This window comes from Bactrocera oleae, chromosome 2 (genome assembly GCF_042242935.1).
Source record: "Bactrocera oleae isolate idBacOlea1 chromosome 2, idBacOlea1, whole genome shotgun sequence".
Classification (NCBI taxonomy): domain Eukaryota; kingdom Metazoa; phylum Arthropoda; class Insecta; order Diptera; family Tephritidae; genus Bactrocera; species Bactrocera oleae.
In genome coordinates this window covers 69,628,417-69,651,830 of record NC_091536.1, presented here as the reverse complement: position 1 = coordinate 69,651,830, position 23,414 = coordinate 69,628,417, and the positions used below count along the sequence as shown (strand labels likewise).

General features: G+C 31.9%; 1 protein-coding gene across 1 annotated transcript in view; it reads right to left on the bottom strand.

Annotated features, from left to right (window-relative positions):
- The window catches only part of LOC106616215 (protein similar), a gene marked incomplete at its 5' end in the record, with an annotated part of 59,792 nt that extends 37,522 nt beyond the window's left edge, over window positions 1-22,270 (bottom strand). Inside the window, 2 exons of the mRNA XM_070108171.1 lie at window positions 11,597-12,720; window positions 22,194-22,270. Coding sequence (XP_069964272.1) covers window positions 11,597-12,720; window positions 22,194-22,270 — 1,201 coding nt within the window. The remainder of the gene's footprint in view (window positions 1-11,596; window positions 12,721-22,193) is intronic.
- Window positions 22,271-23,414: the final 1,144 nt, after the last annotated feature.

The following is a 23,414-nucleotide window of genomic DNA, read 5'->3' as shown; positions in this document are numbered from 1 at the left end:
CCTAATACACGTGTAGTAAATTTTATAATAATCGTTTAAAGTGCTTAAGGTGGATTTCATCACATCTTTTCATTTAATGGCATTCGAATTTTTAAATAATTGAATATTTTAAGTACGCTATAGATATTGAATCACGTCAATACATTATTACAATTTATTGTGAAATAGAACATGTTTTGTAAGAAAAAAGTCAACCATTACGGGATAAGTGCTTAGCCGCTAGGTGTGATAACCTAGAACCGACAACTGATATCTTAACTACTACTCAATAACATAAAACCTTCTATGACAATCTATAGCGCAGAAGTCGAGTAATCTTCTTAATTTCATTTTTGACTACTTCAAAGTATGATAACGATTAGACACAGACAACTCAGTACTATTATTTCGAATGTTAAAAGTTGTTCATAGAAGTTTATCAACAGTCGATAAAAATATCGAAAGCCTTGACTCGAAAGATTTTTCAAGTGTGAAAACTCGAAACTTTTCAACATTAATGCAGATGCGATTATAAACAAGAGGCCACTAAGAGTAGGGGGGGGGATATACAAACTAAAGCTATACACGATTTTAAAAATACACAAATAACGTTATCCACACCTTCAACAGCAAAAGACAGAACAAAATTTCGCTAAAAATAATACCAGAAATAAGAAATTTGAGAAAAATCTCACACAGGAAGGCGCTGTGCCGAAGAGAGTTCAAGCGGACAACGCAGACAAAACGACACTTTCGAAACACGTGTATGTATGTACTATTTATATGCGAGTATGAGTTTGTCTACTGTTTAGTTTTACCATGTCTTAGGGAATTCTTTATAATCTTGCATTACTTAGTGGCGTTTATATACATTTATATATAGGTATATATATATTAGTTATAGGGTTTTCTTACTTTTATGCGGGTGTTAAGGGTATTATAAAAAGAAATATTCAGGAAAATAATGTAAGAGATCGATCTAAGGAAAATTATGAGAAATAAAAAACTAAAATAATAAGAAAAATATATAAATAAAAGTAATTAGGTGATAATAAATTATATGAATTAAAAATATAACTAAAAAAATAAAATTTATAAATATATAAATGAAATAAAATAGTAAAAAAAAAAGTAGTGATAACTAAAAATTATAATCAGATAATATATTATATAAAAAAATATTTAAAAAAAACTAATAATTATAAAAAATTCAAAAATATTTTTAATGTATATTATTGTTGTTTTTACTGAATTGTTTACCTATCTACAAATATTTTCGTACACAAACACTCGCATCGATTGCGCAATATGTTGTGTTGATAAGCAATTTGCTTTTGTTAACATAGTTGTAACAAAATAGTCTCATTGACAGATGTTTTCTAACGTTGTTGACGTAAATCGTTCATATTACAGACGTTTGCGGAAAAATTGCATGCAAATCCTTCGCTTAAAAGATCATTATCATAATTTTACAAACGTCATAGAATCAAAACCTTATGTGTGCTGTAACAATTGTTGATGCACTCGGCTAATTAAGTTGTATGTAAAGAGATGTAAAAAAAATTAAATATTTGAGTGGTGGTAAGGCAATTGAAAAAAAATTAAAAAATAAAATACGACAACATCAAACGGCCTTATCTCACTTTCAGGTAGTAAGATAACATGATAACCCTTGCTCTACAAGTGCTTTACTAATTACTTTTAAACATAATATGGTACTATGCAATTTGACTTTTTTCGGTAAAGAAAAAAACCGATGAAGTAGACTATTTCCGTATTCATTTCTGGCAATTGGGTTGAAAAAAAATAAAAATATAAAATAAAAAGACAAGAAAGAATGTTTACTTCGGCTGCACCGAAACCAGAACACCCATGGCAAATAAAGAAGTTTCCATACAAACTTAATTTTGATCTGTCACTTTGTATTGCAGCTATACAACATAGTGGTCCGATCGGGAAAAATTGTCGGAGATTATAGGGATGCCTTTGATAAAAATTTATGTCAAGTTTTGTAAAGATACCTCGTCAAAAAAAAATATATATATTCCTTCGAAGGACATGCATTTGATCGTACCGTTTGTATGGCAGCTATATGCCATAATGTTTCAATATCGGCGACTCCGCTGATGATTAATTAATATATTTTATAGGGTCTTTCCTTTTGGGTGTTACGAGTACAAACATCGTGGCAAACTTAGGGTATATTAAGTGCATAAAAACAATAAAAGCGATTTCAATGTAAAATTATTGGTTGTTAATTATTTTAAAACTAGGGTTTAATCATCAGAATCTAATAACTGTACAAAAGGGAATTGAATTAATGGCCTTCATTTTGATACATATACACTTTTTTTTAGAAATTCTTTAAAGTTTTGCAAATATTTATTTTGATTAATAAAACAAATTTTTTTCTTTTAATTTGGATTGGAATTTTAAAAGACTGTATGGAGCCGAAAAACAGCATATAAAAATTATGAAGTAAAATTACAAACTTTTAAATATGCACCTCAGAGTTAAAAAGCAACTGACAAAAACAGTTACATAAAATGTTTGGCATTGCCAGCTTAAAACCTACCACTATACTAGTCTATAACAAATTACATTTGAATAGCATTATAATCATATGAAAAATATATCTAATTGGAGTTTTTAATCAATATCATTTCAGCGTTATTATAATATTGTAATAATTTTTTTTTTGTGTCGTGAATTTCATAAAATTAATTATAGAAATAATAACAACCCTACTGTTTATAAAGATATGCAATATATTAAGTAAAAATGCTTTAATTACAGCAAACTATTTTTTAAGTATTAATTACTCATCTAATTACAAAGTAAAAAATTTACAAAAAAGAAAACAAAAACGAGTAAGGAAGGGCTAAGTTCGGATGTAACCGAACATTTTATACTCTCGCAAAGTCAAATGGTATACTCGTTTGAGATTTCTTTGTGGGTTGATCGATATTTTCGGTAGAAGGTCAACTATAGGCACTGGGGTCCACATATTCAGTACCTAGGGGCTTGAACAGTTTAGGTTCGGTTTAGACTATTTTTGGTCACAAGGTGGCATACTTTAAACGTATTAGTCACGCAAAGTTTTACCCCGATATAATCATTGTTGCCTGATTTGGATACTGGAAAGTGAAAATATCACATATAACATTGAAATATGAGAATAATATTAGGTACCGAATTGGGTTGAAATCGGTTAAGCAGATCCCAAGATATGGGATGGCGGTGCCACGCCCACTGACTAATTTTGAACGCGGTTCCTATAAAGTCATCTCATATCATCCTAGAGATAAAATTTAATGCCTCTGGCGTGTTTATTACGCCGATCTGCAATACCAACCGTCTTACGGTACCAAGAAACATGTCTACCAAGTTTCTTAAAGATATGTCAATTTTTACTCAAGTTAGAGCTTGCACGGACGGACGGACGGACAGACAGTCACCCGGATTTCAACTCGTCTCTTCATCCTGATCATTTATAAATATATAACCCTATATCTACCTCGATTAGTTTTAGGTGATACAAACAACCGTTAGGCGAACAAAACTATTATACTCTGTAGCAACAAGTTGCGAGAGTATAAAAAAGCAAGATAAAAGTAAACAAAAACTCGCGCGAATGTAACATTGGCAATCATATATAGTATATACGTATGTAGAAAATGGACCAATATTGTGAAATTCAAAACTTTTTAAAAAAGAGCCAGACACTAAATACCGACAATTTTACTTTAATTAATACTTGACTATATATAAATGGTAAATATATATATATATATATATATATATATATAGATATATATTCGTATGTATAATAGATTAATGTATATCTGTATAATCTAGAAGTGGCGCTCAGAGCTACGTTAAAAGACGGCCGAGCTTCTCTGAACCCTAACTATGACTTAATCTTAGACATATATTGACAGCAATTATCTGCATTAACGAAGCTGGTTTTCAGCGCGACAACGCTGCCACAGGATTTTAGCCGCCAAGTGCTGTCTCTCAAAGATAAACTTCTATTTTATATTTTTGGCTTTTAATGAAGATTTACTTTGTGTGGGTCTCGCGAATAATACAAGGAATTTGAATGAGAAACTTTTCAGTGCCAGAAATTTATACAATGATTTTTAGACTATTGCAAGCACATATTTTATCTGATTTCAAAAATTTTCTCTATGTTAGTTCGAACTAAGGAAGTGCAGGCTTGCAGTCAAGCACCTAGCATTCTTATCTACAAAAGCCGTATATATTCGATAATTTGTTGACAATATTTTTCAGTTTGTTTAAAACAAGTCTAGGTAAAAATTAACACCTGGTCGAAAGCTGTTTGTTACTATTCTGCTCCAGCTACTAATCTTATTGTAAACTACATGTAAACAATAATTTTTTTCGCACTTAATATCCGAGATATAGGTGTCAATTTCAATTATTAGGTCTATATATAAATATTTAGTATGTATGTATATGAAACCTGCATGTACATTTAAATACTGCGGTAGTAATTTATCTAAAGTAGACCAATAATTCGCATAATAACAACAGATGACGTAGCTAAGAAAAATTGTAGAATGTTTATTTCATTCGGATTTCAACTCATGTGACGAAAAACTTCCTATAATATATTAAATTAAAAACATTAAAGTCAAAAACTAACGGAAAATTTTAAATATGCGATAAAAACAAATAAACTAATAAAAAATATTAAAAACACGTGCGGGGAGAACTAAAAAAACCTACACAATTTTGAAATTTAATTATAATTTGATCAGAAGTATGCGAGTCAGATGACCAAGCGTGTTTGAGGATTGTGGGACGCTAGCAAACACATTTGTGAAAACAGTAAAAAAAAGAATTAAAAAAGTAGAATAAAAAATAAAATAATAAAGTGAAATACAAAAAAGAAAACACAAACAAAAAAAATTAAATTAAAAAAAAATATAATCAAAAAACTAATAATAATAAACAAATAATAACAAAAAAAATGTTTTTAAAAATTTAGAGAAAAAAATTTGCAGACACGCGAAAATAAAAAATAGCGCAATGCGCGAGTTTATTTTTGGTTCAGTTTCTTGTATTTATTTCCATTGTTTATGGTGGCCGATTCTCCTCGGCAACTGCTGCCGCGGTCGCCATAAAAAAATTTCCACAAACACCCAGTGAAGTGCACACGACCACACATGAATATAGTACATTAGCATGTATGTATGTCCATATTTATGTACATATAATAAAGTAAAACCAGTAGCTGCTGATGAATGCTGGTCCGGGAGTGTGTCCAAATAATAAGTATGAGCCAATAAAAACACAAAATGTAGATTTTTTATGTAGGTCCGCGTGTGGAAAACAGCGAAACCAATTAATTCATTTAGAAATGTTGCGAAAAATATTCCAACAAACACCACGCAAAGTAAAATAAATTAAGTGAAATTAAAAACAAAAACAAAACACTTACTGGCGAATGAAAGAATTTCTTTTTTGTAGGCGATGCAAGGGGTGCGGAGGAGCTCCGAGTGTATTTACGTTTTTTTGTTTTCTTCAACTAATTTTAGCAAACTAAAATAAAAAAGTATAGCAACAACTTAATTAAGCCGCATAGAGCGGTTAATACTCGATTTATTTAAATTTTGGTGGATTTAACAAAATAAATACTATAAAGAAGATAATTAAAGCAACTGAAGTGAAATGAACAATGCAACAAAAGTTTGAACAATTTTAGACCAAATGGTAAAAAGCAAAAATATTTAAAAATATTTACTTGTACAACAAAACACGCAATTTGCAAAACTGAATGGTTATTACAACAAAAAACTCAATTTGCAAATTTAAATGGTTTTTAAGGAAATTTATTTAGAATTTATTATATATATTTTTAATTTAATTTTTTTTATATATATATATTTATTTTTTGTGATATATAATATATACATATATTTTCTTTTTATAGTTTATGTTAGTATTTTATACTTTTATACTTTTATTAAATTTCTTTTTTAATTTTCAAAATTTTTTTCTTATATGAGACCTCACTTAGTTTTTTTTTTTTTGTTCTATTGATTACGTAAGAGCTTCTTTCGCGGTATAACAGACATTTCACAATAAAATTATCGATTTCTGTTATTATCAAATCTTTATTTAAAGAATAGCTGTTGCCGGGTGGCATAATTAATTAATTTAATTCTGAGATTAAGTTAAAGCTGCAACTGATTAGCAGCTTCTGGCATTTAAGTTGGCGCCTACTCAGTATGTTTTTAACTGTGGGCTATGCCAGCATATTTTTGGCAATCCGGTCTTTAACAAATTCATTCCATTTCTTTTGCTTTCTTTAAAAACAAAACATTATAATGGGGTCAAAAGCATGTTAGCATGAGCAGTATATATTGTAATCTGTAACTGAGCAGAGCCAGTTTTATAGAAATAATAATAGTGCGGTAAAATTGGCAAATGAAATAAGGAAAAGCTTTAAAGAAGAAAACTAAAAAAAAGAATATCTTTGTTTTAAATTTTGTCAGTATAAACTTTATGTTTTTTTTTTTAATTCTGTCGAAGGAAGAAATCTTTAAAAAAGAAAATACTCGTATATAAATTTTTCTACTCTTTTATTGTATATAGTAGCCCTATAAGGCATATCAAATCATCATGATTTTTCTAAAGTAGATAAAAGTTATACAACTTGTAAGACCCTCTTTTTGATGAAAGATATCACGAAAAACATCTCAAAAAGTAACGAAACTTGTCTAAGTATCAAACAATGTTGTTAGTGTTTTTATTTTTCGAGGTATAAAACTTTAAGTTGGCAATACTGTTCAAGATGGTGACCGATTTAACAGCTGTCAAGTGATTTATTCTCAGTTTGGTTTGACAATTCATCATTATATAGACTCACGCCTGAACAACGCATGCAAATAGTGCAATTTTGTTTCGAAAATAATGGTTCTGTGCGGAATACGTATCACGCACTATGTTCAAGTGCACTACTAAGTGCGATGAAGCGCACTTCTGGTTGAATGGCTACGTCAACAAACAAAACTGCCGCATTCGGAGTGAAGCTAATCCTCAAGTGTATGTCCAAACACCGTTGCATCCAGAAAAACTGACTGTTTGGTGCGCTTTATGGGGTGGTGGAATCATTGGGCCGTACTTCTTTAAAAACGATAATGGCCAGAACGTTACAGTCAATGGTGATCGGTATAGAGCCATGATTACTATTTTTTTCAATCCTGAATTGAACAAATATGAAGTCCAGTAGCTGTGGTTCCAACAAGACGGCGCAACATGTCCCAGCTCGTGCCACAATCGATTTATTGAAAGACACGTTTGGTGAACGCCTAATTTCCCGCTTTGAACCAGTGAATTGGCCTCCAAGATCTTGTAATTTAACACCGCTAGACTACTTTCTGTGCGGTTATGTAAAGTCATTGGTCTATGCGCATAAGCCACAAACGCTTAATCATTTGGAAGACAACATTCGCCGTGTTATTACCGATATACGGCCATAAATGTTGGAAAAAGTCATCGAAAATCATATTTAAAATGTAATGCCACAAGATTATCGGATAAATACAATTCATGGCAATCGAATAATCCAACGATGTTTTATTGCAATTTAAAGCCTTATACCTCTAAAAAAACACCCTTTATAAACCTCCATTAATTACGGTCATTAATCGTGAAGAAATTCTTAATTACACAGTGAGTTCTAAATTTTCAATTAAGAATAAACTGCTTGTAACAACTTAGAAGTTCAATTTGGAGCATAATTTCGATTGTTTTACTTTTAATAGGTGAGCGACACTCGTTTAAATGATTAAACTGTAACATAATTTACTTGCCGAGATATATCAAAACTGTACACAAAAATTATATAAATTTTTTAAATAAAACAATGTTATTATTATAGTAATAGAAAAAATAATTTAAAAAGTAATACACAGCTATATTTGGTTACAAAAATTTTAAACCATCCTCGTAGTATAATATTGTTTGCTATCTAGCCGTAGAATTTTCGCTGTTTGCGCACTAGCTTGTTATTATAGCACCACGACTTGTTGAAGTCGCCAATTTGGTTATGTAATGGCCACGTTGACACAGCGTTGTGAAATCTTGACTTGAACATGGTAATTCTAGCATACTAATAGTACTTACGGAAATTTCAAAACGATTCAACAGTTGCGATGACTTATACCTATATGTTGTGAAACATAATCAACCTTTGGTCTTTGCCAAACTACGCAATATACCCAAACTATGGTAAAGAGAAGTTGTTATATGACGAAATAGTTTAACAATTGTTAATCGGTACTTCGCTTATCTACCAGAACTATTCAGAAAAAGGCATCAAAATATATACATCTGTATAAAATACTATTTATGTTTATAAGAACGCTTCTATGTTTGCGTAGATAATGCAATCGCAAGTAATTATTGATAACCATTGAACGTCAGATACCTCGAAAATCAGCAAGTAATTGTGATATAACAATTTTACGAGCGTGTAAATTGTTTATTCATTCTTTATATACATAAGTACATATGTAGATTAGAGAGTATAATTTTATATATTGTCAACTAATAATACATTACAGTCAGGATTATTACACTGAATGAATCGAGCCTATTTTTGTTTTCAGATATACGCCAGTGAGTACTTATATACTATTAATATAATAGAGATAAGGGTTCAATAATATGTTGTCATCATAATAAACGAGTATATAAATTGCTTTTGCTCTATGTTATCATTGAAACAGCATAAATATAGACACCGAACATAAAACTTAATTTAATGCTGATATTAAAATTAATATAAAAATTCTTCAAGATACGAAATGAAACATCTGTATATTATAAATATTATACAAAGTATTGTATTAAAATATCAAAAATCAATTTATATAAAAAATTTTAAAAAATTGAAAAATAAAATTCAAACAAAAATGTAAAAAACAAATGTAAAAAAAAATTTAAAAAAAAAATTTAAAAAAAAATATTTAAAAAAAAAATTAAAAAAAAGTATTAAAAAAAACACACAAAAAAGTATTAAAAAAACACAAAAAAAGTATTAAAAAAAAACACAAAAAAAAAGTATTTAAAAAACAAAAAAATATATATTGTACATATATATTTACATATAAAAAAATTAATTTTAAAAAATATAAATAACAAGTAAGGAAGGGCTAAGTTCGGATGTAACCGAACATTTTATACTCTCGCAAAGTCAAATGGTATACTCGTTTGAGATTTCTTTGTGGATTGACTGATATTTTCGGTAGAAGGTCAACTATAGGCACTGGGGTCCACATATTTAGTACTTAGGGGCTTGAACAGTTTTGGTTCGATTTAGACAATTTTTGGTCACAAGGTGGCATACTTTAAACGTATTATTCACGCAAAGTTTTACCCCGATATAATCATTGTTGCTTGATATGCATAGTGGAAAGTGAAAGAATCAGATGGAATTGAAAATGGTGTTTCATGGGAAGTAGGCGTGGTTGTAGTCTGATTTCGCCCATTTTCGCACTATGACATAGAAACATAAAAAGAACGTTATGCACCGAATTTGGTTGAAATCGGTTGAGCAGATCTCAAGATATGGGTTTTCACCTAAAAGTGGGCTGTGCCACGCCCACTGACTAATTTTGAACGCGGTTCCTATAAAGTCATCTTATACCATCTCAGAGATAAAATTTAATGTCTCTGGCGTGTTTAGTGCTTGATTTATCGCGCTTTTAGTAGTTTTTAACAGTACCGCTATATGGGGAGTGGGCGGAGTTGCCACCCGATTTCAACTATTTTCACACCGTCAATAGAAGTGCTAAAAACATTTGCTTCCAATGAATTTTGTTATTATAGCATTAGCGGTTTAGGAGATATGCACATTAAACCTATTAGAGGCGGGACCACGCCCACTTTTTAAAAAAAAATTTTAACTGCAGATGCCCCTCCCTAATGTGATCCTGTGTACCAAATAACAGTCTTGTATCTTATTGCGGAGCTTAGTTATGGCAAGTTATTTGTTTTTGATTAATGGCGTTTTGTGGGCGTGGCAGTGGTCCGATTACGCCCATCTGCAATACCAACCGTCTCACGGTACCATGAAACATGTCTACCAAGTTTCATAAAGATATCTCAATTTTTACTCAAGTTAGAGCTTGCATGGACGGACGGACAGACGGACGGACGGACAGACGGACAGACAGTCACCCGGATTTCAACTCGTCTCTTCATCCTGATCATTTATATATATATAACCCTATATCTAACTCGATTAATTTTAGGTGATACAAACAACCGTTAGGTGAACAAAACTATTATACTCTGTAGCAACAGGTTGCGAGAGTATAAAAATTTAAATCAACTATAAAAAAAAACACTAAAAGATTAAAAAACTAAAAACAAATTAATAATCATATACATATATTACAATTAAAATACATAAAGTATATTAATTAAAACAGTTAATTATGTGTATAAGTATCAATTATATCACAAGTGTAAAATGTTAATTGCATTAACAACTTGTTAAAATAACAAAAAGTTATATCAGAGAAAATACCAAAATTTTAAAACACACAAAAAAAAACAACAAAAAACCGACAACAAATCTGTTTCAATAAATAGGAAAATTAAACTACATAAGTCTGTTTGCCATCTTAGTTAGGCATATTGAAAATCAGCAAATTAGCACAACAAATGGGGCATAGCAAAAACAAACATGCTGGGAATCGAGTAATTTGTTTAAAAATAGAATCGAACACCAAAAAATGTATTGACGATAATTGACTCTTTAAAAATAGAATCGAACACCAAAAAATTTATTGACGTTAATTGACTGTTTACACAGCGACAATATTTACACTGCGCCGAGTCAGCCTGTAAATACGAACGATTGCCAATTAATAATCTCAATCCCTGAGAGACCTTTTTTCAAGTTTTGCTAGTGGGTAGTTTTACAGATTTTAAGTTTGTTAATTGTAAAGGTAATACAAAATAGAAAAAAGTACATTTTTAATAAGACAAAAAAATGTGGCTTCTGGTAGCATAAAAGTGTATAAAAGGAACTTTATATTGATTTCGATTGGCCAGTTTGTATGGCAGCTATATGCTATAGTGGTCCGATCTGTACAATAAATCTATATCTATCGAAGATTGTAGCGTTGCCTTAGACCATAATCTATGCCAAATTTAGTGAAGATATCTAGTCATAGAAAAAGTTTTCCATACAAGAATTTCATTTGGATCGATCAGTTTATATGACAGCAATATGCTATAGTGGTCCGGTATCGGCGATTCTGACCAATAAGCAGCGTCTTGGGGAGAAGAGAACGTCTGCAAAATTTCAGGACTATTTTTCTCTGGGTGTTACAAATTTCGTGCCAACTGACTATACCCTTTTCAGGGTAAAGATGGACTAAAAGTCTAGATAGATCAAAGACAAAGATATCTACATAAATATTTCTGTTTGTCGCTTCCAATGCAATTATTATGACTTCAAAGCGCAAAACTTAAAACGATAATGATTGCTTCTGTATGTGTATGTGTGTGTGTGACACTTAAACTAAATTAAATGCTACTAAATAAATAAGAAGAAGATTGCTCTACTCACTTGTTAACTCATTTGTCTCATCCCCGAACGACAAAAACTTATTCATATCTTGTGTCTGCTGTGTCGGTGTCTGTGAGTTTTGGTGGTTCTGATGATGTTGTTGTTGGCCACTGAGTATTGCTGCTGTCACCGTTGTTGGTGTTATAATGGAATTGGTTTTAGCAATGTGTTGTTGTTGTCGATTACACAACTGCGAAATCGGCGTAAATACAGAAGCCGTTACCGATTGGGCGCGCGGAGCGGCGTTCAACGGCGGCAACGACGGTGCATTTGCTGCATTCACAAATACCGACGAAGTGCTCGTAGTCGATGGTACGAGCGTTGGTAGTGGCGGCGATAGCGGCGTTGCTGTTGCCGTTGTTGTATGTGTACCGCTCAAATCGGCCAATGTAGCCGGACGAAATACCGATGCGGTGACCGACTTGGGGCGTTTCTCTTCGAGCGATTTTGCTAGAAGCAAATTCTTATTGCTCGAGACACTAGTGTTATTATTGTTGTTGTTGGTTTTATTGTCGCTGCCGTTTAAACAATTCGATTGTAAATTCTGACGCAATGGAGAAAGTGACTTTTCACATACAATCGTTTTATTAGAGTCGATCAATTTCGTGGTATTATCTAATGGGGGTGTGGCTGCGCAATTAGTGTTGCCTGAGGTAGTGGTAATGGTAATAGAGGGATTTGCATTAATTGCGCACGTTTTTTCGCGTTTAATGGAGGAACATAATTTATTAGTTGTATTGTTGTTGTTGGTTATGTTTATATTACGATCCTCGTTGAGATCGTTGTTGTCGGTGGTTAGGTCTGTTTGCGTTGACGGTGGTGAGTTGGCTGCTTTGATCGAATGCAACGCAATTTTGCAAGATTTATTAAGGATTTCTGGATTTTCTTGTTCTTGTTTCAGTTTTGATTCTTTACTGCACTCTAATAATTTCCGTTTAAAGTCGTCAGTTGAGTTATCGTTGTTGTTGCAGTTGCTGTTATCGTTGATTTTCTTTGTGAGATTGTTGTTGCCACAGCTATCGCCAATGTTGCTTTGATTGCTTTCACTGTCGCTTGTCTCCACTTTAAGCTTGCTTGCCTCGTATTGTGCAAGTGAATAAATCTCATTGTTGTTCTCAAGATTGCTGCAAAAATTTACACATATCGCGAATTTTACATTATGGATTTTTTTTTTGTTCGGTTTTTATTGGTAATCGCTTTAGCGATTTGCTCGTGTAATGCACACACTCGTACACAATAATGGGAAGCATGAAACACTCGCGATTTGACAGATAGTAAGAATTGCTTGACAGACAAGTGGAGAATATTCACTTTTTGATTTGGAAAATATTTTTTTTTTTAATTATTTTATATTTGTACTTTGTAATTTTTCTTTAGACAACTTTCATTGATAATACATAATTTCCTTTAATTATTTAATTAATTTATAGCATATTTTATTTTAGTGGAAACTTTCTTTATTTGGAAAATATATATTTATATATATTTTTTTTAAATATTTTTTTATGATTTGATAATGATTTTTCTTAATTATTTCATCATTTTATAGTATACAATATTTTAAAAGCTTCAATTTGGAATATATTTCTTTTAATTATTTGATATTTGCAGTTTATCAATTTTTAGGTATTTTTCACTTTTAAACTCCGGAAAATATTTTTTTTCTATTTTTATATTTTGTGTTTTTGTTTTGAATATATCTGAATGTTTTTATAATAATTTTCTAAACCTATTTCAATAATTTATAATATACATTATTTTAAATCATATTTTATTTTATTTAAATTTTAATAGTAAAGTTTTAATTTCATCTATTATTTAAATAATTATATTGAATCCACTTTGGAAAATATTTTCCGAAATATTTTTATTTGGAAAATATGTTCTTTTATTTAATTGTTTGATATTTGTATTTTATAAATTTTCTTAAGATAATTTTTACTTTTTAAATGGAAAAATATTTTTTTTATGATTTAAGTATGATTTATTTTTTTTATTTGATAGTAGTTTTATTTTAATTTACTTATATTTTTAATATTCTTAAATGTTATCATTTAATGTATATATGTATTGTACATATGTATGTACATAAATATAATTATATGCGCACTCGTGCGATATTTTGCTTACTTATTAGCGTTTTCTACAATGCATTCAATATAAAAACTCACATACACGCATGCATTTGTTCAACAAAAATTGCCTGTTAAATATTGCGTCATTAGAACATACGCATCACGTGATTTTCGTTTAGTTAATTACTCCCATATGGCAGCAAAAACTAAAGAGAAAAGTAAATAGTATGGTGCGAGATCGTGTAATTGCAATTAGTAGCCAAACAAAATGTAAAAAAAAAAAAATTAAAACAAGCTATTATATAAAATACCTATAAAAAAAAACTTGCCGCAAGCAAAAATAGCAATTCTTGATGTGCGAAGGAGAGTATCTCGCTCAGCTCGTGGTGTGAGCTTTGAAGAGTGCTGTGATTTTTTTCCCCACATAATGCACTGAAATGACACTACAATACATTTGCAGTACTTATTTAAGAGTGTGACGGCAATTCCTAAGAGATTGCAAAGGGTATGCCTATGCTCTTAAGCGCATTTGTGTCTCTATTTGCACTCAAATGCAATAAATGCTGTATATGCAAACAAAAATGAGTAGTTAAAAGGCATTTTGTTGTTGCTGTATCTATATATATAATATATATTTTTTTGGTATTTATACATTTTGTTTTTGTAGTAGTTAAAATGCATTTTGTTTTTGCTATATATATATACATATATTTTTTTTTATTTGTTGGTATTTATACATTTTGTTTTTGTTATTTTTTTGTTTTTTTTTTTTGCCTCATCTCTATAATCAATTCATTCTTGTTGCACACTTTTTACCGGCGAAATTGGCGTACATTCACGTTGTTGCTCGTTTATAGCTGTAATATTTGCACTGAAAGTGCTGCTGTGCTGCTGCTGCGCCTATGTAGAGGTCTGTATGTATGTATATTTATGTGCATAAAAGCATTTCCTCTACCTCGCTTGTTGTTGTTTAAAGCTTTATGTATTTGAAATGGGTGGGTAGCGAGATCCCCAATAGTTTTTCCAGTGCTTTGTTCTATCATTTCGCAATGAGCAACATATTGCAACACGACTAATGCATTTTAAACTGAATAACTGTATGTAAAAAATGCTTCGAATTACAGTAGAAAATAAAGCTGTCTAGTACGTATTGACGTACATATTTACACATATTGCGTTTTTAAATATTAGCTATTTGAAGAGTCAACTTTAGTGTAGTTTATTGAAAATAAAATATTATGTCATACAGTTAGACATGTGTATGTACATATGTATGTTTTTAATAACAATATTTTTTTGATTTCTAGTTATGGATGGCATTCAATTCTTATTAATATATTTTATAAAACTGAATTTATTGAGCCGTACTTGCATTTGTTTCTTTTTCCACGCCGGCATTACGCAACGAGAGACGAATTATTTTTCCATTAGAACGCACCAGCGCCAAGCGGCGGCCGAAGCCGAAGCATGCTGGTCATGCGTGCAAGTCACCAGTGCGCACGCAGCAATTAAAAACAAAATCCCAGAGAATAGAGATTACAAATCGAGTGTTCCAGCGTCAAAATGGCAAATAGTAAATTGGACGATCTTGATTTGAGCATTCAAAACTCAATTAACACGTTTGAAGTGCTGCCGCAACATGCCGTTATGGTGCTGATAACACAATGCAAACAGTGTGGGTGTGTCTTAAAGTAAAAACAACAAAAATTAGGAAAGTAGCGAAGAAGATGCTTTAATGAGGCCTCCCACGACAGTTGGGTCAATGTAATCCGAACGGATCCAGATTTTTATACGGCGAAGGACTATGAACTCGGCACCATTCCTCAAAATTTGTGGGGAATGTTTACTGCCGCTACAAAAACAACAACAAAACACTTTAATAAAAATAATTATAAGAAGTTTGTAGTAAAATTCAAATTTCGGCTTTACTACTTGAGACAAACAAGCCGATAAATCGGCGTAAACACGTTTTTTTCCACACATAATTTCAAGTTCATCGCATAACTACTTCTAAGATAAGCGTTTGCGCTAATTATTTGTTTTTTTTTTTTTTTGTTTAATTAACAAAACTTATGTGCGCTTAAAATACATTACTGTACCGATAACGGAGGCAAAAGCTTAGACAAGTAAGCAATAAATGATACGATTAAGCTCTCATGCAACTGATAATCGAATTATATTATTTATTTTTTATACTCTCGCAACTTGTTGCTACAGCGTATAATAATTTTGTTCACCTAACGGTTGTTTGTACCACCTTAAACTAATCGAGTTAGATATAGGGTTATAATATATATAGATGATCAGGATGAAGAGACGAGTTGATATCCGGGTGACTGTCTGTCCGTCCGTCCGTGCAAGCGGTAACTTGAGTAAAAATTGAGATATATGCAATAAGATAGAAGACTGTTATTTGGTACACAGGATCACATTATAAAAAAAGGATAACGGTACTGTTAAAAAATTCTAAAACCGCGATAAATCAAGCACTTAACACAACAGAGACATTAAATTTTAGCTCTAGGATGGTATGAGATGACTTTATAGGAACCGCGTTCAAAATTATACAGTGGGCGTGGCACAGCCCACTTTTAGGTGAAAACCCATATCTTGAGATCTGCTTAACCAATTTCAACAAAATTCGGTACATAACGTTATTTTCATATTTCTATGTTATAGTGCGAAAATGGGCGAAATCGGATTACAACCACGCCTATTTCCCATATAACACCATTTTAAATTTCATCTGATTTTTTCACTTTCCACTATGCATATCAAGCAACAATGATTATATTGGGGTAGAACTTTGCGTGAATAATTCGTTTAAAGTATGCCACCTTGTGATCAAAACTTGTCTAAACCAAACCAAAACTGTTCAAGCCCCTAGGTACCGAATATGTGAACCCCAGTGCCTATAGTTGGCCTTCTACCGAAAATATCGGTCAATCCACAAAGAAATCTCAAACGAGTGTACCATTTGACTTTGCGAGAGTATAAAATGTTCGGTTACATCCGAACTTAGCCCTTCCTTACTTGTATTAACTATATTTATTTCTTTATAGATGACTTTGATGTACATATATATATTTTAGGGAGTGCAGTTACACGCTTATCTGCGCGAATGGCAACAACGCTGATACCAAATCAAGCCAGCAACGATTTATAATACATAAGCACGTCTCCATCAGCCGGTAGCCGGCGTGTAGAATGCATGGCCTGAGTCTGATAAATGTTAGTCGAAAGTCAGTCTAAAGGTCCACCTGTTCACTTATGAGTAACATGTAAGTTTCCGATCGCTTCAGATGGCACTATGTGTTCGAAGAGAGTTTTCAAAAACCTCTTAGCGTCAAGTGGCGGAGCCCAGTGGTATGGCATGAATAAGCGACTCTGCATGGCAAAGGAAACGTTTCTCTGATAAGATATTAGTGAATAATGGTGAAATATTTGCGCTAAACAAATGTTTAATCGCACACATTATCTTTTTATGCTTTTAAATTTCTAAGTTTTCAAACTTTTGCTTTCAAGGCTACAACAAGCATTCGGTGTTGTTGTTATCTGTGCTAAAATATCTTAAAACGTGAATGTTTTCCTTTTTCTTTTTTTTTTCGTTTGTATCAAGTGAAATATTTATAGAATTCCAACGGCGACACGCTGTAGATCAGGCCACACATGAGTATAATAACAACAAAATACTGGTGAATGTCAAGCGCTGAGTTCGTGCAAAACAGCTGAGTGCCAAAATCGAGCGATGACACCGCCAGCATACGAATAGCGGAGGCGACGCTGATACCAGCAAATATTTATATATTTATTTATTTAAATGAAATATAATTATAAATAAAGACACTTCATATACAACGGAACGCTTTTAGCAAACTAGTGGTAGTTTTATGAGGCTGATAAAGGCTTAGAGCGAATTTTGATAATACGAGGATAAGTATTTGCTGAACCACACCTATCTTTTTGCCTCTAAACACAAAGCAAACGACAAACAATTTTTTTTAAAATGACAGGCACAATGAAATCACAACTAAAAATTCAATATAGAAAACAGCCGAACTTGCATGTGGCTCAAAGGGTGGTTTCAAGATGCAGGGCGTTAGTTTTCAATGAAAAAATCTTCATTGTGAAGGACAGCTGCTACCACCAGCTCAGTAAAAGCTGCCAAGCTGCAAAAAGTATGCAAATCAGGAGACAAAAAAACATAAAAAAAGAAAGAACCAACACACAAACTAATGAGGCCTGTATGTCAGTTTGGCAAACTCGCCATACTTTTACGCTAGTTTTGCAATCGTCAATCGAAATTCGCACAAGTAAACAGCAGCTGGCAGCCCACACCCTAAAAATCAAAAAATTAACAAATTTAAATCGCCATTAACACAAAACATGAAATTGAAATTTTTGCTTTCATTACAAATTACTGCTTTTAAGGAGCTAGATCAGTGTAGGATTTTCTACAAATTAATTAACTTTTTCGGCTAAAGGGATTATATCCATTTGCAAATCAGAACAAACGCATTTTTTCAATAAATAAATACAAATAATATAAATTTACTTACAATTCTAACACTAGGAATTTTTTGTTCTTAAATAATCGGCGATTCTTTTTGAAAAATTTTGGATTACGTAGATCTCGTAGCCGACTTAAGGACGACACCGAAAAAAGTATTTAACAGTGAAGAAGATTTTTTTGCCTAATATTTTCTCAAATCCAAAACCCAAAAAAAAAGTATTATTTATTACTATAGATGAACAGAAACTATTTAAAATTTAGATTTTTGATCAAATGGCGGCATTCCAAAAGAAGTTTTTTGTTTATCAAATTCTAAATGCCTTCTTGAAAAAGCTGATACCAAAGATTGAACCAGTAGATGCCATTTTGTAACAAAATGACCATATAAAAAATATATAATATAGAGAAGTTCCCTTTTTCCTAAATTTTGAAGCTTTTTTTTGGAAAACTCCAGAATCAAGTTCCGAGATTATAACAAAGGGCTTATAAAAACTAAGATTAATTTTAAATAAAAGCGGAGTTATACTCGTACTTAAACATATGTATATATATTAAGTACATACATTTCAGATCGCGTGATGTAGATCAGATAAAAACAAAACAATAAACAGAAAAATGTGCAGTAAATAATTGTTAAGCATTGCTAATAAAAACACAAACATTTACAAGCGCACTTAAATAATAAATTAATTTAAATATATGCATATGTATTTAAGTAGATGAGGAGTGGGTATGCAAATTTGCTATATAACCGCACGACTGCAATGATTTGCAAACAGCAGCAAATGCGATCGGATCAAAAGAAATTTGCGACAGCAAAATAGAGAAATAGAAATCTGACTGCAAATTTAAGGCAAAAAAAGGAGGAAGAATACCCCGCCCCTCTGCTGTAAACAAGAGTACATCGAATAACTGAATGCAACGACACAAGTATGAATGACGAACTGCACAGAACAGACAGATAGAGCTGTAGATCAAAAGCATGACAATTGCTCTTAAACAAGCCAACCTCTAACAACTTCCGTACTCTTAGAGAGCTAATGCCGGTGCTCACAAAAGTAAAAATTAAAAAATAAATAAAATTTCAATAAAAAAACCTACAAAAAAAAATGTAAAAAATGTAAAAAATAAAATCGAAAAAATTAAAAAATAAAAAAACAAAAAACAATTTTTTTAATGAAAAAAAAACCATTTAAGTGAATTAAATTAAAAGATTTCATTGTAGAAAGCATTACTTAATTGTGTAAATAACCGAAAAAACACAACAAAAAGGAACAAATTGAATAGAGCGAAGATAGGAACAGAAGATCGCTGTCAAATTGATGTATGTATGTGCAGCAACAACACTGCGCGCATACGAAACGTCAAGTTGACAGCTAGCAAAAAAACTCGCCATAAAACGAATAAAAAATAAATGCATCGAACGATCGAATACAAACAGTGGGTAAGGTAAATAAGGTGAATTACACATATTTATGTGTGTGAAATGTGTTCAAAGAAACGTGACACAGAATAGCAAAATACGTAATAAATAATTCACTTTGTTGAAGTGTGAGTAAATTGCAGTAATTAATATTAAAAATAAATGTTTTAAACATTATACGAATTAAAATGTAGATTTCGCACTCAAGCGAATCATGTATGTCAGTAAACAAGAGATGGGGGTAGATCGGGGCCAATACATACCGGACCCGAAGTTTTCAGGGCGGCCCGGTGCTCTGTCACAATTTTATGCGCCAAAAATTGATGGATCAGGGGGTCTATATCCTATATCCTCCCCGGACCTCGGTTTTCTCTCTATGGCCCTGGTCCCTATAAATTATCATATGTGCAAATATGAAATTGTATGCCGTTTACTAGCCCACCACTAACCACAACAACCAACGGTAGGGGCGTAACAGCGCCAAGAAAGTAATCGGGCGCAATTAAACACCCACAGCGCGACAGTTACAACAACTACAACTGTATTTGTAAAAAGCAGCACAGCACAGCGCACAAACAATAACAACAATAGCAACGAATAATATGTACTTGTTTTAATTACAAACCACTTTAGCGCATTAAGTTACCTATGTATGTATGTATGTATGGATGTATTTACAACGCGAGCACAAACTGCAAGAAACAGTACAGGGAGAAAAGAAAAAACACAACAAATGCGCATTTATAGAAATTAAAAAGCTACCGCATGTAAATAGTAAGCTATGGTTTTTTTTTTTTTTGGATTTTATGACAACGTCATTATATTCTACACAATGGTTATTGTTTTGCTTTATTTGTTGCACTTTTGATGCGTTTAAATTTATGCCATTTCTTCATATGGTTTTCATTTATTTAGGTGTTTTCTTTTAGATATGTCCGTTTGCCATACACATATGTCACGGATGACGTTTAATCTGAATATATGTGTATCTGTTAGCAGCGTTGCTGGCTTAATTCATTTTAATTTATTTAACACAGATATCACTGCTTTAGACCATAACCCATGCCAAATTTTGTGAAGATATCTCGTCATATGATAAAGTGTTCCTCACCAGCATTTGATTCTGATCGATCTGTTTGTATGGCAGCCAAATACTATAGTGGTTCGATATCGGCGGTTCCGACAAATGAACAGCTTTTTGGGGAGAAAAATACGTGTGTAAAATTTCGGATCGATATTTCAATAAGTGAGGGACTCGTTCGTATATCTACAAACATACGGATAGGCTAAATTGACTCAGCTCGTCATGCTGATCATTTTTATGTATATTTTATAGAGTTTACTTGCAACAAAACTCGTACTTCCGAACTTCGCCCTGAACTCGCACTCTACCTTCGTTTTATTACATTTTTTATTATTTCGTTTGTACTTTTCCATCGTGTCGCTTGTGCGCTTTTTCTCAACTTCCTTGTCAATTTATGATTGTAAATTTTTTGGTTTTTTAACTGCTTTGGGCTCTTAAACAAAAAAGCCTGTGCTCAGGATAGACAAACCAGGATCGCGCTAAAAGCTTTTTGATTTAAAATAGAAACCAAAAATTGCGTGCAATTGTTGTTATTATATAATTTACGATTTGTTGCAACTAATTACATTCTACAATTCATTTTACTATTTATTTCTTTTATTTTCCCCACAAGTACACTGTCACAGCCATTAATCACACTACATTAGAGAAAATAAAGAAAACTATGCACAGGAAAACGTGAGCAATACAAATGAATGCAGAATGAAGAAACTAATAAGTATATGTAAACTGTCTGCAGAGAAGACCGAGCAAAACATGAAAACAAATAAAGATTCGAAAAATACTAACAACAATGCGCCTGTCATTAGACTAAGCAGGATCTAACGAACTGTTAGTTCGTCTAGATTTAGCAAATGGCAAAAGTGCTAATTTGCTTTTACGTTTTTTTTTTAATGTATTGTTGTGTTTTCCTAGCGTTTTGCTCATATTCTGCATTTCACACTTAGACGAGATTACGTTTTTGGCAAACATTTTTTAGGTTATGATATTGTTGTGTAAAAACTTTGGTACAAATCTGCTATAATTTTATTTTATTTAATTTTTTTGGAAATCAAATCATTATTTAATTATTTGAGTTTAAATGTATGTATTTTTCGAGTTAAACCGTACAATTTTTTGTTTAAATATGCACTAGTCAAATTTTTCAACTTGAGAAATTTTTTAAACTTGCAAATTTTTAGCTTAGAAACTTTTTGAATTGTTTTTATTTTTTCTACGCATGTTTATTTATTTGTATTTTTCGTTTTTATGCATTATTTATAGAATGTTTTCGAAAAACTTTTTTTTAACAAACTCATTTGCAAAAATTTCGGTACAATTTAAAGCGTATAACGGAGTAAATCTCTTTTCCCAATTACTATATAAATATATGTGGGTGGGAGTGTGTATGCGCTTTGCACGAGAAAATCGCTTGCTGCTTGCTTTTGCAATATTATTTTCAATAACTATATAGTAATTTGAAAATATTTCGGCTGTTTTATCTGCTAGTCAAAAAATCTCACAATAAAGTGCAGTATTTAAAACGAACGAAAATCGCATATATATTTTTAACTTCGAATTTTACATAAGAGCACTTATTTTACTTTCACGAAAGCTAAATATTTTTTTTTTTTGCAATTGCAGCCGCGAAGTTTGCTGCGACAATATTTCTTTTGATACGAAAATGTTTAACTTTTCTTTACTTTAAATCACTTCATACGCGTTGGCGGTGTAATTTTTTTTTCCTTTACCTTCCCTATATACTCGCATTATATCACTTTATTTTTACCTTAAATGCTTAATTCTGCGTTTTGCATTTTTCAATTTTCGCAATTTTAACTTTCTGAGTATTTTTGGTGATTTACGACTCGTTCAGTGAAAATATAGTACAAATAATAGATATTTATAAATTAAAAATTTTCATTTTTTCACAAAACAGATAGCACTTTGGCAGGCGGAGGCACGTCAAAAATATAACCGTATTGTAATGAAAGATATTCGCCATTGACACAACACCCGATCTTTTTGACATTTGCGCTTCTTTTCTTTAATTAATGCTTTCTTCGCGAACGTTTTTCGAGTGCTTTGCAGATTTTAATGAGTTGCAACTTTTTTTATTTTGAGCTTTTAGCAATTTTGTTTACCGCACTTAGTAGAAAAGCGTTTTCATGCTTTCGATAATAATATTATAAATACACTTTGCTTACAGTTGTTTGTATTTCTTTGTAGAATAATAATTTTCTATTTCCTTAAAATTATTACTATATATTTGCACGAAGTATAAGTTTAGAATCACTTGTTTGCTTAGTTTTCAACCACAATTTTTTAAATGAGTTGATTATTTAATTAAAGCAAAAAAATTATAATTCTAAAGTTTCGAGTTTCTGTTCCGCTCTTAAACACACAAGCGAATTCGTCAACGTTTCTACGAGCAGTGCACGGTTTGTCACTACAAAACGAAGCAAACACTGGCTAATAGCCTGACTGTCTGCCTTAAATGCCACCGAACAGCGTAGTAAAATTCTCGGCGAGTGTAAACGTGCACGGAGTGGCACACCGAACGCCAGTTGGCTCACGCGATGCCCACTGGGCGCCCCTCGCAAAGCCCCAACAAACTAAATACACTCGCTCGCACTCCACCAGGTACGAGTATACGAATTATGCATGTGTATGCATAAGAGCTGCGAAACAAGTAGGAAACAAGTTGTACACAAATGAGTGCCCTGCGCTATTTGAGTGAGCGC